This window comes from Vicia villosa, unplaced genomic scaffold (assembly GCF_029867415.1).
Source record: "Vicia villosa cultivar HV-30 ecotype Madison, WI unplaced genomic scaffold, Vvil1.0 ctg.005233F_1_1, whole genome shotgun sequence".
NCBI lineage: Eukaryota > Viridiplantae > Streptophyta > Magnoliopsida > Fabales > Fabaceae > Vicia > Vicia villosa.
The window spans coordinates 49,663-70,200 of record NW_026706591.1 but is presented as its reverse complement, the minus strand read 5'-3'; the positions used below and the strand labels follow the sequence as shown (position 1 = coordinate 70,200).

Genomic DNA, 20,538 nt, shown 5'->3' with positions numbered 1-20,538 from the left:
AGGATTATTTCCTGATTATTGGACCATCTCGATTTAATTATCGATCATTAATTATAAAAATCACAACAACCCTAGAAAAGTTTATAATGCGTTAGGGTTTGTTCAATCCCATTGGCCATTTGGCCACAATAACAAGGTTTAATTTATTATCCGCTTCGATTAAATCAATTGATCGCGGTGGGTAATAATCAAATAATTAAAACAATAATTTATTCTGCTAAATGGTTCTAACCAAAGCTATTGGTTACAATGATTAGCATATTTCCCTTTATCAAATTCGTTATTATTCGTAATCAAATCTATTGATTATGAGGGGTAACGATCAAATTAAATAATTAAAATACATCCATTTGCTAAAAGTGATAATCGAACCAATCGATTAGAATTGCCAGCAATTCTCTACTAATCTGTTAACTATGGTAATTGAATCAATCGATTATCGCGGTTAATAGTACATACTAAAACCAGGGTTGTACGCCCAAATCTAAAAACACACTAAACCACGACACTACGAATTTTCATCCTTTTCAAATCACAAATTCAAAACTGCGAAAGGCCATTCAAAAAGCCTTTAAAACAACTTTCAACCACAACAAATCAAATACAATTCTAAGGCGTACAACCATGTGCCCGAACTACGTTGACTCTGATTCTCCATAAGGAGATACGTAGGCACTTGGCAACAAGGCGAGTCCCCTCCCTCAAAACTCTAATCATGTCAACACAATTAGCCCTATTACTTTCTGCCGTCTTTCTTTATAAACCTTACAAACCTTTATCTTTTAATGTTAGCCTTTAGGAAAGGGTTGAGGGTGCCTAACACCTTCCCTCGACCTGAATATAATAACTTACCCTGAATCTCATAACTACGTAGGGTTTCCTATTCGCCCTTCAGAATAGGTGGCGACTCTAAACCTTTCAATTTTAGGGCAGGTTGCTACACCCATCACTTCCAGGAGACTTGTCATTACCAATACCTTTAAGGGCTTTAAGAATTTCAGTTTCCGTAACCGGCATGATTAGCATGTCCTGTTGAGCAGAATTTAATTGAGCACCATCCCTCATCGCACCTGTATCAATCCCTTCAAGATCAGTGGCTGCAGTCCCCATGAGTCTTTTATAAAATTCTATCACCTCACTTTCTAACTCTTGCTGATTATTAATGAAGGATCCATCGCTTCTTTGAACATTTTTAATAGTCTTGAGCTGGTGTCGAGCTTTCATAGATGCGTGGAAATATTTGTTATTACCATCAGAATATCTCAACCAATCAATCTTCGTTTTTTGACTCATCATACTACCTTCAATTCCTGCCATTGAATCAGGGCTGCAGTACATGTTTGAACCTTCACAATTTTTTCCCCATTCATTTTGTCAGTAAGAAGTTCATCCTGGGCCGTGGCAAGATCAACTCTGGCTTGAGCAATCTCTCGGGTGATATCAGACCGGGGCTTTGTCAGCTTCTTAAGGTCAGGCTGTAATCTTTGAAGCTTCTTCCACACTACGTACATTGGTCTACCATTCAACGGCAAGTTCCAGTTCAGCTTAACAGTCTCTGTAAAATCATTCAAGTCAGAAGTGTAGTTTAAAAATTTAAACTTGCTACGCTTCTGTGGTATTGGATCAGGGGTGCTTAAGGCAAGCATAGAATGATCAGACACACTAGGGCTCATAACTATTAATTCAGCATCCTCATTCTGTTGCATCCATTCTGTGTTACCAAGCAAACAATCGATTCTAGAATAGATGGCATTTGCCTTTTGTTTATTTGTCCAAGTGAAATAATCACCCTGGCTTTCCTTCTCATACAGTCCAGTCTGATTCATCATATCAATCAAATCCACATACTCTTTCTCAGTCACCATACTACCCCCAATTCTATCATCCACTTTAGCAACATTGTTAAAATCCCCAATCACCATCCACAGCCCCTGTTGGTTAGAGTGAATTTTCAGAATATCCTGCCAAAGTTTCTTTCTCAGCTGCAGTTGGTTGTGAGCATATACGACGTTCATCCAATACTTGAAATCACCTTTGTCATCTCTGATTTTGCAATGAATAAACTGATCAGTGCTATCAATTAACTCAATATGCCTTCGATTGTCATCCCAGCAAATCCAAATTCTCCCATTCGCATGCTTATCATAGTTGTCCAAGTAGCTACCTTTGAGTTTCATCTTGTTTCTAATCATATCAGCATTTTTTTCCTTTACTCTTGTTTCAATTAAGATCATAATTGCAGGGTTTAGGTTGTGGAGACGGGAACTGATCTCCCTAAATTTCCCTGCTTTATTCAGTCCCCTAACATTCCATGATGTGATCATGGGACATCATCTAGAAACACCGAGGCTGATCCATCCCCAAGTGTTGCAACTAGATTCCCATAACTGCCTTCAGATTGAGAGGTGTATGTGCTTTTTCCCGTGCCGTTCTTTCTGTTGGTTTCTCTGCCCTTTCTTTTGACATCTGTCCAAGGAAGGATCTCTATATCTGTGTGTTGGTCCTGCTCCCTCTGGTTTTTTGGAGATGCTGGTATGGGGGTATTTACGGGTGGCACCTGAATTGGAAAACTCTCCTGCTGAAGAGGTTTTTCTGGCATTACCTCCTTATCTTTCTTCTCTTTTGGTAACCTTTTTTTAGTCACTTGTTTCTGCTTTTTCTCTTCACACTTATGCCCTATTCTTTGACATTTCGTGCAATATGGCAGCCTCCACTCGTATTCAATCTTTTGTTTCAGCTTCTCTCCTTTCTCATCAGTAATTGTTATTTCTTTCACGAGTTCTTGTGTGATATCTATCTCTACCAACACTCTTGCATAGGAAATTCTATACATGTTGGCAGTACATTCATCTGTCAACAATGGTGTGCCCAAAATACTAGCAATCTTCCCCAAACTGGTGGTTCTCCATAAGTGCAGAGGCAACTGCGGTAATTGAATCCATACTGAAATGGTTCGTAGCATGTCTCTCTTCAAGTTAAAATTCGGTTTCCATTCAGCTAACAACATTGGCATGTTCCTTATGGTGTATGGCCCTTTCATAAGAACATCATCCCTGTCTTTATACGAGTGGAATCTCAATACAAAATATCCTTCATTGTTGTAATACATATCAGGAAGCTTCACGAAATTCCACTGCTTAAGCGTAACTTGATTGACTCCATTCATAGTTAACTCTCCTCCTAAGACATACATGACTAAGGATGTATCCCAAAATCTTACCTCATCGGCAACATCGACTTCCTCAATCACAGCTTCGGCAATTCCATCAACCATCTTAGGCGCAATGAATTGAAGTGTCTTTCCATTACTGGGATTCCGATTTCCGCTGATTACATCAATCCATAGCTTCCTCGATTCTTTCTCTGCAATTGTGGCTTCTAGGGTTTCCCCTGCAATTATCTCCTTTCCCTTTGATTGTGGTTCAGAAATCTCCTCGCGATGTTTTTGTTGGACTTCTGTTGTATTGCTTGGTGCTACTTCAGTAGTCTTGTGACCTGATTCATTGTTGTTTGATGTTGTCGCCGGTGACACCACCTCTTTCGGTGGTCGTCCCCGTTTCCCCATCTCTCTTAGAATTTTTTTTCAACTACTTTTATTGCTGTGAAACTTTCCCTTTTCTCTACCAAAAAAATTTATATCTGAATTTAATTTTTTAATATATAATTTTAAAATAAATAATATTCTTCTTTAAATAGATATTTAAATTACAATTTAATATATAATTATGATTTACAATTATATATATATATATATATATATATATATATATATATATATATATATATATATATTATTTACTTATAATTTGACAAATATTTATCTTTTACAAATTAATATATATATTTATCAATTCTACAAATAAATTACAAATATTTAAGCTTGATGCGTTACATTCCATATACAAAATTTTGAAATAAATAGAAATTACTAAATATTTACTAAATGTTAGTGGCGGATCCAGAAACTTTACGTAGTTGGGGCATAAAATATTCACAAACATTTTTTTAACTAAATTATTTTTTATTTTTCCAAAATATTTATTTATTTAAACTCAATAATCCAAAATAGTATATAATTATTAACAGATTTAAAAATTTTACATAGTGGATGCATAAAAAATAATTAAAGATATTTTTTTAATAAAATATTTTAACTTTTACAAAATATCCATTTATACGAACACAATTATTCGAAATTATATATAATTATTGTCAAATCCATAAATTTTATGCAGTGAATGCATAAATATAATCAATTATATTCTTTTAATAAAATATTTTAATTAGAAAAATATTTATTTATATAAACATAATTATTAAAAATAGTATGTAATATGTATGATGATATTTAATTTTCAAAATATATTATAGTGTAATTTGTTTAAATATTAGTGTTAAAGAAGAAATAAAAGTTAAAAGTAACTAATTCAAAATGATACTTTTTAACTTTTTTTATTTCTTTAAAATATTTAGTTTATGGTGGCAATAATTGTTTTTATAAAAAAGATTAAAAACAATTAATGTATTTTAAAACTTTTTTGTTTGCTTTGTGGGGGCAAGAGCCCCCAAACCACTTTACCTGCATCCGCCACTAAATACAATCAAGTGGAAGAATTGAGTGGATTTTTGAAACTTTCAAATTAAATATATGTTAAAGGTATAAATAATTTTAATCATGATTAAAAGTTTTTTAAATGACATACGTTACATACTCATGACACAATTATTTCTATACTTTAATTGTTAAATACTCATTAACCATCGAGCCGTTACAATTGTTATAAATAGGTTTTCTGTTTCCTTATTTCATCATTTCCAATTCTAATTTATATCATTTGTGCTATGTGCTTCATATTATATATTTTAATTTTTTCTTTTCAAAGTCACGTTCTTAAATATAATTCTTCTATCATTTGTGCTACGTTCTCCACAATATATGCATGCTCTGCATTATATGTTCTAATTTTTTGTTTTCAAAGCCACGTTCGTAAAAAATATCCACTTCGATTTTTATATTCTTGCAATTTAGAATTGAGCACTAAATGAATAGATGATGGAAATATACTGCAGAATATATAAATGCGGTTGATATTGATACTATGAGGCATTTTTTTTAAAAGAACTAAGTTATTAGAATGATCTTGTAAAAAAAAAAGTTATTAGAGTGATATATTGATTGTTTCTATAAACTTAATAAAAACATAGGCCAATTATTGTTCCAAAAATAGACCATATATTTTCTAGTATTTCATTAAAGATATAGTTATTTTGCTATTAATTATTTTCTTTAATTAGAAAATTTATTAATTTGTTTTATCTCTTATGTGATATTTTATCTCAATTCTCTCTATCTTTTCTTATTACTACTATTAATATTTACTTAAGATATTTTTTATCTTTTGAAATTCTTCATTTTCCTTCTTTTTTTTTTTTTCAGTTTTCCCTTTTTTTTTTTTAGTTTTCTGAAACATTTTCAAGACAATCTCATCTTCATATTTCACAAAGTCATATGCTATGTTCGTATTTCACCGAATAACAATATAAAAGAAGTTGGATACTTAGAACAACAACCAAATAACAATATAAAAAAAGAAATATAATTCTTAGACCAACAAAATGAAATTTAAAAATAATTTGAGTTAAAATCCTCAAAAGTTTAAAACCGAGAATTCTAACAATATTTTCATATTATTGGAAAGAGTGATCTTAATTAATTCTTATTGATATAATTTTTAATTTTATATGAAATATTTAAAAAAATTAAAAGTGTATCAATTTTATAAATGACAACAAATTCATTATTGTTACTAACGATAATAATGAGAGAGAAAATGTTCCTTTCTCTCCCTTCTCTCTAGAACTTGCATTCAAACTCTTCTTTGTTCATGGCGTGGCAGAAAGTTCAGAAGAAATTGTTTCGAAATGTCTCTTCAAGGTGGGATACTTTCCCTTATGGGGGAATGCAGGTGGAAGATGGGGAGGTTGTTTCTTCTTTTTATTTTTCTGAGATCCCAGATAGAAGTAGGGCAGGGGATTTGTTTAATCTTTTCAGTTGCGTAGGCGATACGGTGGAAGTGGTGATCCCTCCTAAACGCAACAAATATGGAAAACGCTTCGGCTTTGCGAGATTTAAAGGCGTTACTGATGAGAAGCTACTTGCTATAAAACTTGATAACATCATTATTGATGGGAACAAGATCCATGTGAATCAACCCAGATTCGGAAGAGGAAGAAGGGACGATATGAGCAGAGATTCTGTTAAAGAGAAGCATGAGGGGGGAGGGGGCAGGAAGGAGATGAACGGGAGATTTAACAGAAAAGTGGTGAATTCTATGTCTTTTGCTGAAATAGTACAAGGTAGTAACAGAAGTAAGGAGGACAAGGGTGACACACCAATGCTCTGCTTCAAATCGCCATCAGAGAACTTGGATAGATGGAAAAAAGCTTATATTGGTGAGGTGGTTTTTTCGGGAGAGTCATACAACATCCAGACGCATATGGAGATGGAAGGATTTTTCTCCATAAGAGTTCACCCAATGGGCGCGAATCTTTGTTTGTTGGAGGAGATGGAAGAAGGTTTAATCAAGGAACTTCTAGAGGAAGGAAAATGGTGGTGGAAGCAATGGTTCAAGAACATAAGACCATGGCAAACAAATGACGTTGATTCGGAGAGAGTGATGTGGGTTAGGTTGTATGGAGTGCCATGTCAAGCTTGGTGCAGCGAATTCTTTGAGAAAATCGCTAATCTTTTGGGAAAGTTTGTCTGCGTGGATGATAACACTAGTGCGGCAACAAATCTGGACATAGCAAGGATTATGGTTAGGGTTCCCTTTAACTTTGTTTTAAAGGAACAGATGATAGTTTCAGTTGATGGAGAAAATTTCTCTTTGGTGTTACGGGAAGATACTTATGGACCAGTAAGGGTTCTGGAGAAAAAACTAGATGTGTCTAATGGTGGATCTCTTTCTTCTTCCGATTATGATTTGGAAACCTTTGGGGCAGCCTCTGAGTTTGAAGGTAACGACTTTCTTGAAGGGAATGAACAACAAGATGAATCTGATGTTATGGTGGATGGTAAAGAAAAGGATGTGGCGGGGGAGAATCGATCTGGCGAAGAAAAAAGTTTGTCTCACGGCAAGGGAAGTGTTAACCCGTCGTCAAGCAGGAGCAGAGGAACTTTCGGAGTTCCTAGGGTTAATAATGATACTGCAGTAGAGTCAGCTACATTAGGAATAGGCTCATCTTTCGATAAAGCAATACAAGCCATCCTAGAGTTAAAAAAGAAGGAAATGGACAATCAGAAACTTTTACATGAAAGTTCTTCTGCAAATTCCTTTTCAAGGACGCAACAGTCAAGGCGTGGAGAAAAGTGCAAGCAGTTTGGTGGGGACACAGATTCTGCTAGCATTAATGCTAATATCTCATATCAGAAAAAGCTGGATGACGTGGAAAGAAGAGGGGAGGGTAAGAAAGTCTTTAAGAAAAAGTATGTATTCAAATCTCTTAATGGGCTGGGTGGGACCAGTGGAGGTGGAGTAGGCAAGTCCAATAAGAAAAAGAAACTTACTGCCGTAAATTCAAGTACAATTCTGGAGCCCGTTTTTCTTGCGAGGGAGGCTGAAAATCAGGTTTTTTCTCTCAAACCCCCACTTTGCGGCAGCACCAATTTGAGTAATTCTAGTGATTGTATCGAAACTCCGCTTTTTGACTCTCAACCTGTTGAATCTGATATAGTTAGATGCAATACTAGAACTCTCTCTAATTTTGGTAGTGGTGGTAACGATAGGTTAAACTTTGAAATAGACAAGTTAGGGGTAGTTCTAAATCTTGCTGGGAATTCTGCTAAGGAAAAATCAGTGGAAGTTTTGTCAAGAGGAAGAAATGATAATGAAGGCAGGAAGGGGACACTTAATTGTTGCAAATGATTGTTGGAAGCTTTAACATTAGGGGGGGAGGTAGCATAATTAAAAGGAAGAAGATCAGAAGTTTAATAACAAAAGGGAGGGCTGATTTTTTTCTCTTACAAGAAACAAAATTGAAAGAGGTTAGTGACTCACTGGTTAAAAGCTTGTGGGGGGAGGAAGATATGGGTTTTTCTTTTACAGCTTCGGAAGGTTATTCTGGTGGTTTATTGTCTATATGGAATTCTAAAACAGTTTCAGTGGAGGCTAGTTTTTCAGGCCCGGGTTTTCTAGGAACTAAGGTTTTGTGGAAAGGAGTAATTTATTATGTGGTTAATGTCTATTCTGATTGCGCTTTGCCTCAGAAACGAATTTTATGGAACCGGTTGTTAGTGTTAAAAAATAAATATCAAGATGGAGAATGGATAATAGCGGGTGATTTTAATGCGGTTAAAAAGAGGAGCGAGAGATGTGGTATTTCTTCTAGAAATGGAAACGCCGAATGGAAAGACTTTTCGGATTTCATTGATGAATCGGGGCTTGTTGATGTGCCTTGCAAGGGCAAGAGATTCTCTTGGTTTAGTGGAGATGGAAAGTCGAAGAGTAGAATAGATAGATTTCTAATTTCCAATAATACTATCGCATCTTGGGGGGTGGTTGGTCAATGGATAGGTATGAGAGATATTTCCGACCATTGCCCGGTGTGGTTAATGGTGGATAAGGAGGATTGGGGACCAAAACCTTTCAAGTTCAACAATGAATGGTTTAATGACAAGAATTTCTTTGACTTTGTTAATAAGGAATGGGAGGGAATTAAAATTCAAGGGAGGGGAGACTTTGTTTTGAAGGAGAAATTTCGTTTGATTAAAGAGAGATTGAAGTGGTGGGAAAAAATATTTTTGGGAAAATTGATTTGGAAATAGAAGAGAATGTGAAAGAATTAAATAAATGGGACGATAGGGAGGTGTGGGAGGAAGAGATTCATTTGAATAAGGTCAAAGCATCAAAAAATATATGGCTCAACCTTAAACTCAAGGAGAACATGTTGATTCAAAAAAGTAGGATGAGGTGGTTAAATGATGGGGATGATAATAGTAGATACTTTCATAACTCGGTGAAGGAAAGAAGGCGCATGAACCGCATTTGCTTGTTAGATTCTAGTGAAGGGGTTGTTGCTTCGGTTAATGAGGTGAAGGATAGGGTGAAGAATCATTTTGAGAGCAAGTTTAAGGAGGAGTGTTTCGAAAGACCTCTATTGGAAGATGTTTCTTTTGGATCTTTGAATGAAGATCAATCTTGTTCTTTAGAGGCCCCTTTTACGTTAGAAGAAATAAGGGAGGCGGTTTGGAGTTGCGATGGTTCTAAGAGTATGGGACCGGATGGAATATCGCTTCTTTTTGTCAAGAAATGTTGGTCTTTTTTAAAAGAAGAAGTTTTTGCTTGCTTCAAGAGTTTTTTATCCGGAGCGGTGTTGTCCAAGTGCATAACATCATCTTTCATTGCTCTTATCCCTAAGAGTGACAATCCTTTAGATCTAGACGATTACCGGCCTATTTGCCTTATCGGAAGCATTCACAAAATTGTCTCTAAAGTCTTGGCTAGTAGGATCAAGAAGGTTCTTCCTCACATCATTTCTCATTGTCAAAATGCTTTTGTTCCGGGAAGACAAATGATGGACGGGGTGGTGATAGCTAATGAGTTAGTTGACTTTGCGAGTAAGGAAAAGAAAGATTGCCTTCTTTTCAAGGTCGATTTTGAAAAAGCATACGACAATGTGAGTTGGAACTTTCTTAGGCACATGTTGAGAAGGATGGGGTTCGGGGAATTGTGGAGGAAGTGGATGGAAGCGCTAGTCTTTACTAGCAAGATGTCGGTGTTAGTAAACGATAGTCCAACGAAAGAATTCACGGTGGAAAAGGGCCTTCGTCAAGGAGATCCTATATCTCCTTTCCTCTTCGTTATAGTGGCGGAAGGATTAAAGGCTTTGGTGGGAAGGGCGGTTGCTAATGGGGATTTTGTTGGGTTTAACGTCAATGGAAAATGTTTCATTGACATTCTCCAATTCGCCGATGATACACTTCTAGTTGGTGACGGAAGTTGGAATCATCTTTGGGCTATTAAGGCGGTGTTGCGGAGTTTTGAATTGGTCTCGGGATTAAGGATTAACTACCATAAGAGCAAATTGATAGGTGTTAACATAAATCCGCACTTCATGGGAGTAGCTACTAATTTCCTTAATTGTAGGGAGGAAGCGAAAGAGTTCAAATTTCTTGGTATTCTTATCGGTGCAAATCCTAGAAAAATCTCTACTTGGAACCCTCTTTTGAACAATTTTAGGAGGAGATTGAATTCTTGGAAAGGGCGGTGGCTTAGTTTTGGTGGGAGGATTACTCTTATCAAATCAATCTTAAGTAGTATGGCGGTTTTCACTCTCTCTTTTTACAAGGCTCCGAAGAAAGTGATAGAGGAGATTAATAGAATTCAAAGCAAATTCTTATGGGGAGGGGTAGAGGAAAAAAGAAAAGTGCATTGGGCTAAGTGGAATGATTTATGTATGCCGGTGGAGAAAGGTGGTCTCGGATTTAGAAGGATGGACCTCTTTAATAAAGCACTTCTTTTGAAATGGCATTGGAGGATTTATGGAGCAAATGAAGAATTATGGTATAGATTGCTCAAAGCGCGTTATGAAGATGTGAACATTAGATTGAGTCATGACAATCCAAGTGTGAAGAAGGGTAGAAAGACATCGGCGTGGTGGGCGGATTTAATCTCGATGGGGAAAGATCTTCCGGAGAATTTTTTTACTAACCATTTTCTTTTTCAGGTAGGAGATGGGCACTCTATTTCCTTTTGGAAATCCCATTGGTTGGAGGACGACTCTTTAAAAGATAGGTTCATAAATCTTTTCAATTGCTCCAAGTTGCAAGACGTTTCCATTGGCGCCATGGGTGGATGGAATAATGGGGAATGGCTTTGGGGAGATTTAGGCATCCCCACCGTGCAAGATCATACTCAGCAAATGGGATTGAATGAAGAAGTGGAACAGGCTGCTGTGTTGCTTCCTACTATTCAGAACAATGCTGCCAGCATTCTGCTTGAAGCTACAGCAGGTTCTTATGCGGATCAGAACAGCAACGATGCTCAGGAGCTTTCGGGCAGCACTGCTGTTGTTAATTCGGCGCGAAACAGAAGGATGGATCACGCACAGCAGCTCCAGTGCCTTCGTGCTGCTCTAACCGCGGCGGAGCTGACAGAGTTTAAACCGGACGTCGCTGTTTGGAAGTTGATCCCGGACGGAATTTTCACGGTATCTTCCTGTTACATTTCTCTTTGCAATAATTCAATTCCTTTTGGCCCGGTTAATATATTCGATTCGGCTTTTAAGGATATTTGGAAGGTTGATGTACCTTTGAAAGTGAGGTTTTTCGGTTGGAGATGTTTCCACAATAAAGTCCCAACAAAGGACTCGCTTTGGCGAAGAGGAATTATTTCCAATACTTCGAATCTTGATTGTGTGTTCTGTGACAATTACAACGAATCTATTCTTCACTCTTTTCTCATGTGTCGGTATGCCGGAATGGTTTGGAGGGAAATTGCCGAGTGGATTGGGATACCGTTTAAGCTAGGAGTAGATTTAAAAGATAGTTTTTTGTCTTGGAGTTCCTTTTGTCGTGCGAAGAAAGTCAAAAGCACTAAAACGGGAATGGTTTGGTTAGCTACTTTGTGGAACCTTTGGTTGCGAAGGAACGAAATTGTCTTCAACGACGGTACTTGGAATTCGAGGGATGTCGTTTGGAGTTGTAAGGCTCTCGTTTGGAGGTGGTCGTTCATAGGGAAAATTACTCATTCCAATTATAACTTTTATGAGTTTAGCAATAACCCATTGTTTTACTTATGCTAGGTTCCAATCGGTTTGTAATTTTCTTTTCCGGCCTTTTTGTGGGATGTAATCTCGAATCTTGTTATTTCTAATATAATCTCTTGCTTTCAAAAAAAAAAAAATTCATTATTGTTGTGTCATTAATTAAAAACTGAAAAAATTAGCTCACTTTTTTCTTCAATTTAAATGTATGTTTACTATTAATATGCACTTTTAATGTTGATTTAAATCTCATTTAAATAGAATATATATTCTTTATTTTTAATAATTTGTATTTATTATATTGTCGGTATTTTATGCTATAAATATGACCAATCTCATTGTACAAAAACACACTGATAAATTAATACAAAATTATTCTCATCTTTCTCTCTTCTCTTTTATCTTCTCTCCTTATTTGATAACACGTTATCAGCACGAATTCTTTTTATAATATATACTTTATGCTTGTTATTTACAATATATTAATTAGAAAAAAGATTAATGATGATTATCAAACATCCTTGAAGGATAGCAAAACAATATTTATATAAGTTCTTGAAAAACTTATCAAGCATTCCTGAAGGATAGTAAAACAATATTTATATAAGTTCTTGAAGAACTTATCAAGCATCTTCTTAAAGGATAGTGTCGCGCGCTCGGTTTTTTGCCATACCTCTCGCGGAGAGATACGCGAACTGACTCTTTTTGTTTCTGCTTTTGTGTTTGAAAATCAGAGAGTCGCCACCGACCTTTTATTTTATCCAATTAAGGAAAGGTTTATAAAAGAAACAGAAAAAAGACCTTTAAGAAATTCTGGGTAAGGGGGTAGGTTATACAAATGGAAGGTGTTAGCACCCTTTGTATCCATGGTTATCCATGGGCTCTTTAATTTGCTTAGCTCACTTGTTTTCAATTGCTTTTAAATTAAATGCTCGTATGTGGTTTCAAATACCTTTGCAAATTGAATTTGTAATGATCCTTGTGCGGATGTATACAAAGTGTTTTTATCTTTCAAAAGATGCTTTGGAAAAAAGAACGTTAACTTCGTAATGATCCTTGTTTGGATATATACAAAGTATTGTCTTTTTGAAAGTTTTATTTTGAAAAAAAAACAATGATATATGAGAGATTTGTTTGTTTTGATTTGAGCAAGCAAATTAGGAGGTCTACTCTGAGTTATAAGGTCTTTATCCTATTTCCTTTAAAAATCTATCCTTTCACCGGATATAAACAAAAGTTCGATTTTGCGTTTGAAATAATAGAATTTGATTTTGATTTTGAAAAGAATGAGAAAGGGATTATCCTAAGAGGTGCAAGTGTGATTGTGTTTGGATTCAGATATTTTATCTTTGAAGTTAGTGATCAAACGGTTCAATTTTATCTTTGGCATGTACGCAGTTTATATGTGCTGGAATTTAAAACGCGGAAATGTAAAATGCGGAAAGTAAATCTACGCTATTACATCGATTTTGCGGGAAATGTAAACTACGCTATTTGCATGAATTTGACAACCTAGACATTTATCTAGGAATTTAAATTGCAAGAAATATAAAAGAAATGTTTTTGGATTTTTATGATTGATTTTAATTATAATTAATGCATGATTAATTAGATTAAAATGAGGAAAAAAGATGAAAATAAATTTCAAACCTAAAAATTAAGTTCAAAATATGTTCAAAAATGCTTGTTAATTAAATTTAAAACAAAACTAATTTTTTTTGTTTTTTTTTTAAATTTGATTTGAAATCTATTAAGTTAATTAATACATAATTATATAAATAATTACACAAATAATTAAAACTTGAAGAGAAAATTATTCAAAATATGTACAAAATTAGTTTATAATATATAAACAATATTTAATATAAAGAACAAATTTTTTATGATTTTTGATTGGGTGAAAATAATTAAAAGATAAATATATGCATATTATCTAATCAATTACACAAAATATTCAAATTATGAAGAAAAATAAAATATTTTTATATCATAAAATAAAATATTATTTTAGAAACTTAAAAATATTTTTTGTGTATTTTTTGGATTTTTAAAACTATTTTTAATTAATTTAACAAAGAAATTAAAATAAAATAGAAAATAAAAAGATGAATGATCAGGTGTGGTATTTAAATGAGGACCATGGTAAGGATGAGTGTTTTGATGCGTTGGATTGAGAGTTTAATGAGATCAGACGGCCCAGATATTGAGGTCACATGGAAAGATGATGTAAAGCGCACATGGGAACCCAGGATTCAAAAACACTGGCGCGCGCGTTCTATCTTATGAGGTGAGGACTGAAGGATAGAAAAACACTTAGAAAGGGGGGGGGGGGTTTGAATAAGTGTAGTCTAAAAACTTGAACGATAAAAACAATTTGCACAGTTATTTTTATCCTGGTTCGTTGTTAACTAAACTACTCCAGTCCACCCCCACGGAGTGATTTACCTCACCTGATGATTTAATCCACTAATCGCAACAGTTTACAATGGTTTTCCACTTAGTCCGCGACTAAGTCTTCTAGAGTATCCTGATCACAACCTGATCACTCCAGGAACAAATGCTTAGACACAAGCTAAGACTTTCTTAGAGTATCCTGACCACCACGTGATCACTCTAATTACAACTGCTTAGACACAAGCTAAGACTTCCTAGAGTATCCTGATCAACACTTGATCACTCTAGTTACTTACAAATTAATGTAATCAATTCTAAGAGTATTACAAATGCTTCTGAAAAGCTATAATCACAACAGTGGTATTTCTCTTAACGTTTAAGCTTAATCTCACTAATATATTACAACAGCAATGTAGTGAGCTTTGATGAAGATGAAGTTTGAGAGCTTTGATTTGAACAGCGTTTCAGCAAGTTAATATTCACAGGAATCGTCAATCTTGCTTCTCATCAGAACTTCATATTTATAGGCACTTGAGAAGATGACCGTTGGGAGCATTTAATGCTTTGCGTATTCCGTACAACATTGCATTTAATGTTTCACGCTTTTGTCAACTACCTCGAGCCTTGTTCACGTTGTGTCTACTGACGTTGCCTTTAATAGCTTCCAACGTTCCTTTTGTCAGTCAGCGTAGCCTGCCACCTGTACTTTCTTCTGATCTGATATTTGTGTATACAACGTTTGAATATCATCAGAGTCAAACAGCTTGGTGCAAAGTGTAGCGGGGAAAATCTGAGATCGAAGCAATTAATTGACTCGACTCAATATTTCAGTGAAAGTCGCCACCGCGCTTTATTGTTTCCAAAGGAAATGGGAAAAGAACGAAAAAACCCAAAGTTTGTTTTTTTTAAAACAAAAAAGAGATCTTAGGTACGGGTGTTGATTATACAAGGGGAAGGTTTTAAGCACCCCTCATATCTGTGGTACTCCACAGGAACCTTTTTTGAAAATCTGTGTTTTATAAAAGATATCGTATGCAAAAGAAACAGTTTGTTTGATTTTTAAAATAAGCTCGGAAAGACTATGTCTTGTGCCTACATACCTCCTCGGTGCAATGGAGAAGTCAGAGCTAATGTAGTTCCGCTTTTGGGAAAAACGTTTTTAAAACGAATAAACACTTTGTTGTCGTTAGAGAGAAATACTCAGCCATTGATCTTGAGCATGAGAACAAACAAGTTCTTTGCATCGCAAATGAAAGAAGGGCTCCAACTCGGATAAAATCAACGAGTATGCCACTAGCTCTCTCACGCGGAAAAGATCTCGTTATTATCGATCAATTTCAAAATCGTGGGGTATAACCACTCGTTTCGACAATTAACGGTGTCTAAACTTTTGAAGAAAAGCCACTAAGGGCGAAAGATATTTTCAAGAAAAAGGTTTTGAAAAGATTTGCAAACATAAGAAGATTTTTTGAAAAAGGGAGAAGATTTTGAAAATTTAAGAATGGGAGGAGATGAAGAGGCTAACCTAATGCATAAAATAAAAGCTAAGGAAAGAAACGGTCTAACCGAATAAGAAGCCAACACTTGACATTAAGAGTCAATGTAGTTTTCCCATCCTTTGGATTTATCAATACCAACACATTAACACTTGGGGATCCAGATAAACTTATTGTCTTAGCACCATTTTTCATTAAGAACATTAGGATTCCGACGAAAATCGAGCAGAGTAACGGCTGTTTTTCGGGTAAAATCCTTATATCAATGCCTTGGAATTAACCATCAAGGGCTTTCAAGGAAATACCTGCACACATAAACATACAACAGAACAATGCCAGACAGACAGAACAATCACAGGATAGCAATAGAATGAGTCCAGAGGTACTAGGTCCATAAGTCCGAATCTCCAAAGCGCTAGGGATAGTAACCGATAGTCCAAAGAGAGCCTTATGTATTTTTTAGATTTTGGTTATTTATTAGTGTTTTAGCAAGAAAAGATAAAGTATGGTCCAAGTGGACAAAAGAAAAATAACGGAAACATAAACATATGTCCAAGTGGACAAAGAGAAAATAGCGGAATTATAAACGTCCAAATGGACAAAGAGAAAATGGCGGAAAGCAAATATGATGAAATGATAAAGTAAAGCGATAAGGCGAGAAATATAAAGAGCGGTAATATAAAGAGCGGTAATATAAAGGTGCGGAAATTAAAGTTAGTTGTTAAATGTTAAAGATAACCATCTTGAAACTTGTCAAGTATGTTATCAAAGTTAGTAGGAAGATCTATGGTGAGTGAATGATGTACTCGGATTTAAAGTCAATGGGGCTTATCAGAAGCTTGATAAAATCATAGCGACTACACGATAAAAACCTCCACAAGTCTTAAATCAACCGCATACAATTCTCTTCCATGTTTGATCTTTTATCGAGTCGGGACAAATGTAGGAGAACTCTCCATGTCTCAAGATTATCAATCAAAAGAAATAAGAAGGAGAAGAAGAAATGATCCAGCCTTTATCAAGAATCCATAGAATTCTCAAGATATTAAGACTTTCATCGATCAAGAGGAAATAAGATGAAAAAAGATAAGAATAGAAACAAATTGATCTAGTCTTTATCAAGAATCCATAGAATTCTCAAGATATTAAGACTTTCATCGATCAAAAGAAAGATAAGATGAAATTAAGAATGAAAACAAATTGATCTAGTCTTCATCAAGAATCCATAGAATTCTCAAGATGTTAAGACTTTCATCGATCAAAAGAACGATAAGATGAAAATAAGAATGAGAACATAAAAGATAATCAACTCACACTATCATTAGTATCATTCATCTAATATTATGGATTAGGTCATTTCAAACCTATCAACATCCTAAATCCAATGATATTAATGAAATGGAGGAAGAAGAATAAAATTCACAAAAGATAATCAACTCACACTATCATTAATATCATTCATCTAATATTATGGATTAGGTCATTTCAAACCTATCAACATCCTAGATCCAATGATATTAATGAAGTGGAGGAAGTAGGAAACCAAAACAAGCATAAAAAAGGCAAAAAACCACATTCTGCCAGCAGGAAATCGATTTCATGCAGAGGGAAATCGATTTCCATAGTGCAGTTTTCAGAAAAACAAGTCACGCTCAGCAGGAAATCGATTTCAGCCTTAATGAAATCGATTTCCTCAGTGTAAAAATCAGCAAAAACAGCATTTAGAGGCATAAAACTTGACTTGAACAAATGTACAAACACCTTATGATCAAACATCAATTGGAGCACGAATTTTCCATCAAATCACCATCAAATAGCACCAATATAGCATCAAAGATGCATCACACACAAGCAACAAAGATCTACATCATGATATACAAAAAGGATGAAGAAAATTTACCAAATCTTGAACAAAACTTGGATCTACTTCAAGAATCACCAACACAAATCTTGATCTCTCAACAATTAAAGAAAAAAGAGTGAAATGGATGGTGGTTTAGCTCAAAGTTTGTGAGGTTCAAGATGTAACTCACAAACTTTATGAAAGAATGAAGAGCTTTGGTGAATTTGGTAGGAATGAGGAGAGAAATTGCAAGAGGTTTTTTGGCTCTCCAAAGCTTGAGAAATGAGAGAGTAGTGGGCTCTATTTATAGGATGAGAGCAAGAGTAGTGGTAGTTTGGTCTTTTTGCATTTGGTAATTAGCTTGTGTTTAATTGGTGATTAAAGTGGCAATTAAATGGTAAAAAGTGGTAAAATGGGGTTTAAGTGGGTTTAATGAAGAGAATTATTTTGATGAGGTGGAAAATTGGTGAAATGACAAAGATGGTCAAAGAAAATAGGTGCCAAAATCAAATCAAGCTTCCCTCTCTATTTTTTTTGAATTTCGCCTGAAGGAAATCGATTTCCCCAGGAGTGAAATCGATTTCACTCTGTTCCAGAAGAGAATTTGGCGCAAAATACACTAGGGAAATCGATTTACCCAGGAGTGAAATCGATTTCACTCTGTTCCAGAAGAGAATTTGGCGCAAAATACACTAGGGAAATCGATTTACCCAGGAGGGAAATCGATTTCATGCTGTCCAGAATGTGATTTTGTTGAAGATTGCTGCAGGGAAATCGATTTACCCAGTAGGGAAATCGATTTCATCAGTCATAAATGTGAAAAATGCCTCGCTTAATGCATGTCTTGGCTTGGTACCTACAAAACAAAAGCCTACAAAGAAACAAAGCAATATTTTTGGTATTTGGGTTAGTAAAATATGCATAAAAGATAAACAATCATTGGTGCTTGATGGTCCCTCTTATTGATGAGGTGAGTGCAACACCACAAACAAAACTTCCAAGTGAAGCTCTTGATTAGTGATTGAAATATGAATGATATAGGATCTTAGGGTCAAAAATTGGGGTATGACAGATGCCCCTATTTAAGTTTCTTCGATTTTGGAGATACGATGATTGGAAATCTTCGTTTTGACAAGATCGAAGAGACTTAAATATATAAAACACAATTTTTGATCCTAAGATGCAATGCAATGTTAATGAATGCATGTGATGATAATAAAGCATGACAACACTGGGGAGTAACAGGTAATCCACTGGGGGAAACAAATGTCTTGCTATAACTCCGCTGGGGAAACAAATGTCTTGCGAGTAGAAACTTCACTGGGGAAACAAATGTCTTGCGAGTAGAAACTTCACTGGGGAAAATATTTTGCACCAGAAAGGTTAAACATCATCTTTCACTAGAGATGAAAGAAAACACCAACTTTTACTGAAGGTGGGCTACCAGCTTTTACTGAAGGTGAACTACCAGCTTTTACTGAAGGTGAACTACCAGCTTTTACTGAAGGTAGGAAAGAATCTCAACATCAACTTTTTACTGGAAGATGTGGATATAAAGGATGCACCGACTTTTACTGAAGGTGGACTACCAGCTTTTACTGAAGGTAGGAAAAGAAAACACCAACTTTTACTGAAGGTGGGAAGGAATCTCAACATCGACTTTTTACTGGAAGATGTAGATACAAAGGCTTCTCTGTACACCAGCTTTTACTGAAGGTGCAGGAATAGCATCACCTGAATACCGACTTTTACAGAAGGTATAGGAATTTTCATTTGAACATCAACTTTTACTGGAAGATGCAGGGAACTTCTTCTGAACATCAACTTTTACTGGAAGATGCAGGAATAGCATCACCTGAATACCGACTTTTACTGAAGGTACAGGAATTTTCATCTGAACATCAACTTTTACTGGAAGATGCAGGAAACTTCTTCTGAACATCAACGTTTACTGAAGATGCAGGAATAGCATTACCTGAATACCGACTTTTACTGAAGGTACAGGAATTTTCATCTGAACATCAACTTTTACTGGAAGATGCAGGAAACTTCTTCTGAACATCAACGTTTACTGAAGATGCAGGAATTACCGCCTCAATAGTTGACGATAAGCTACCAACTCAATAGTTGAAGGTAGAGAACAATCGAATTACCGCCTCAATAGTTGACGATAAGCTACCAACTCAATAGTTGAAGGTAGAAGAAAATTGAATTACCGCCTCAATAGTTGACGATAAGCTACCAACTCAATAGTTGAAGGTAGAAGAAAATTGAATTACCGCCTCAATAGTTGACGATAAGCTGCTGAGAATAATAAGCTGCCGCTAAGAATAGGGATCAACTTCTTCTTTAATCAAGGACGTGGCTTGAGAAAAGGAACTGGATGCAAACTGTCACTTCTGATGAAGGGACTTACCATTTGTTGAGCTTCTTCCATTTGGATACAAACTGTCACTTATACTGAAGCGACTTACCATTTGCTGAGCTTCTTCCACTTGGATGCAAACTGTCACTTATACTGAAGCGACTTACCATTTGCTGAGCTTCTTCCATTTGGATGCAAACTGTCACTTATACTAAAGCGACTTACCATTTTTTGAGCTTCTTCCATTTGGATGCAAACTGTCACTTATACTGAAGCGACTTACCATTTGTTGAGCTTCTTCCATTTTGAATCAAGAAGTTCATAAAGCCTTAGAGATTATCACTTGCTTTGAAGATAAGATTGGTACGTGAAGACATACAAACTTGCTCAAATAAAGAGGTTTCCATTTATTGTCAACCAAAACATGATGGGGATAACATAAGTTGCTCAAAGTCAAAACCTGCCCCTTGCTTTCAAGCACAAATTCCAACACTGATGGAAAATAAGTATTTCAATATCTGATATCAATCATAAACAGATTCTCCATTATTAAGGAAAACAAAATCCTCAAGAGGTGCAAAATAAATGCCTTCTCGATCTAGGTTTCTTATCTTAGAGAGGTTCCAACATAGTACTTCAAGAGATCAAAGTTTAACTCCACGAATAAACTGGATAGA

General features: G+C 35.4%; 1 protein-coding gene across 1 annotated transcript; it reads right to left on the bottom strand.

Moving 5' to 3' along the window:
* Positions 1-1,292: 1,292 nt before the first annotated feature.
* LOC131642529 (uncharacterized) lies at positions 1,293-2,324 on the bottom strand. Its single transcript, XM_058912764.1, has one exon. The coding sequence runs from the start codon at positions 2,322-2,324 to the stop codon at positions 1,293-1,295; it is 1,032 nt and encodes a 343-aa protein (XP_058768747.1).
* Between the last annotated feature and the right edge of the window lie 18,214 nt (positions 2,325-20,538).

Bases quoted from the DNA above. Each gene is read 5' to 3' on its own strand.
- LOC131642529 (XM_058912764.1), bottom strand. From the start codon at position 2,324: ATGATCACATCATGGAATGTTAGGGGACTGAATAAAGCAGGGAAATTT.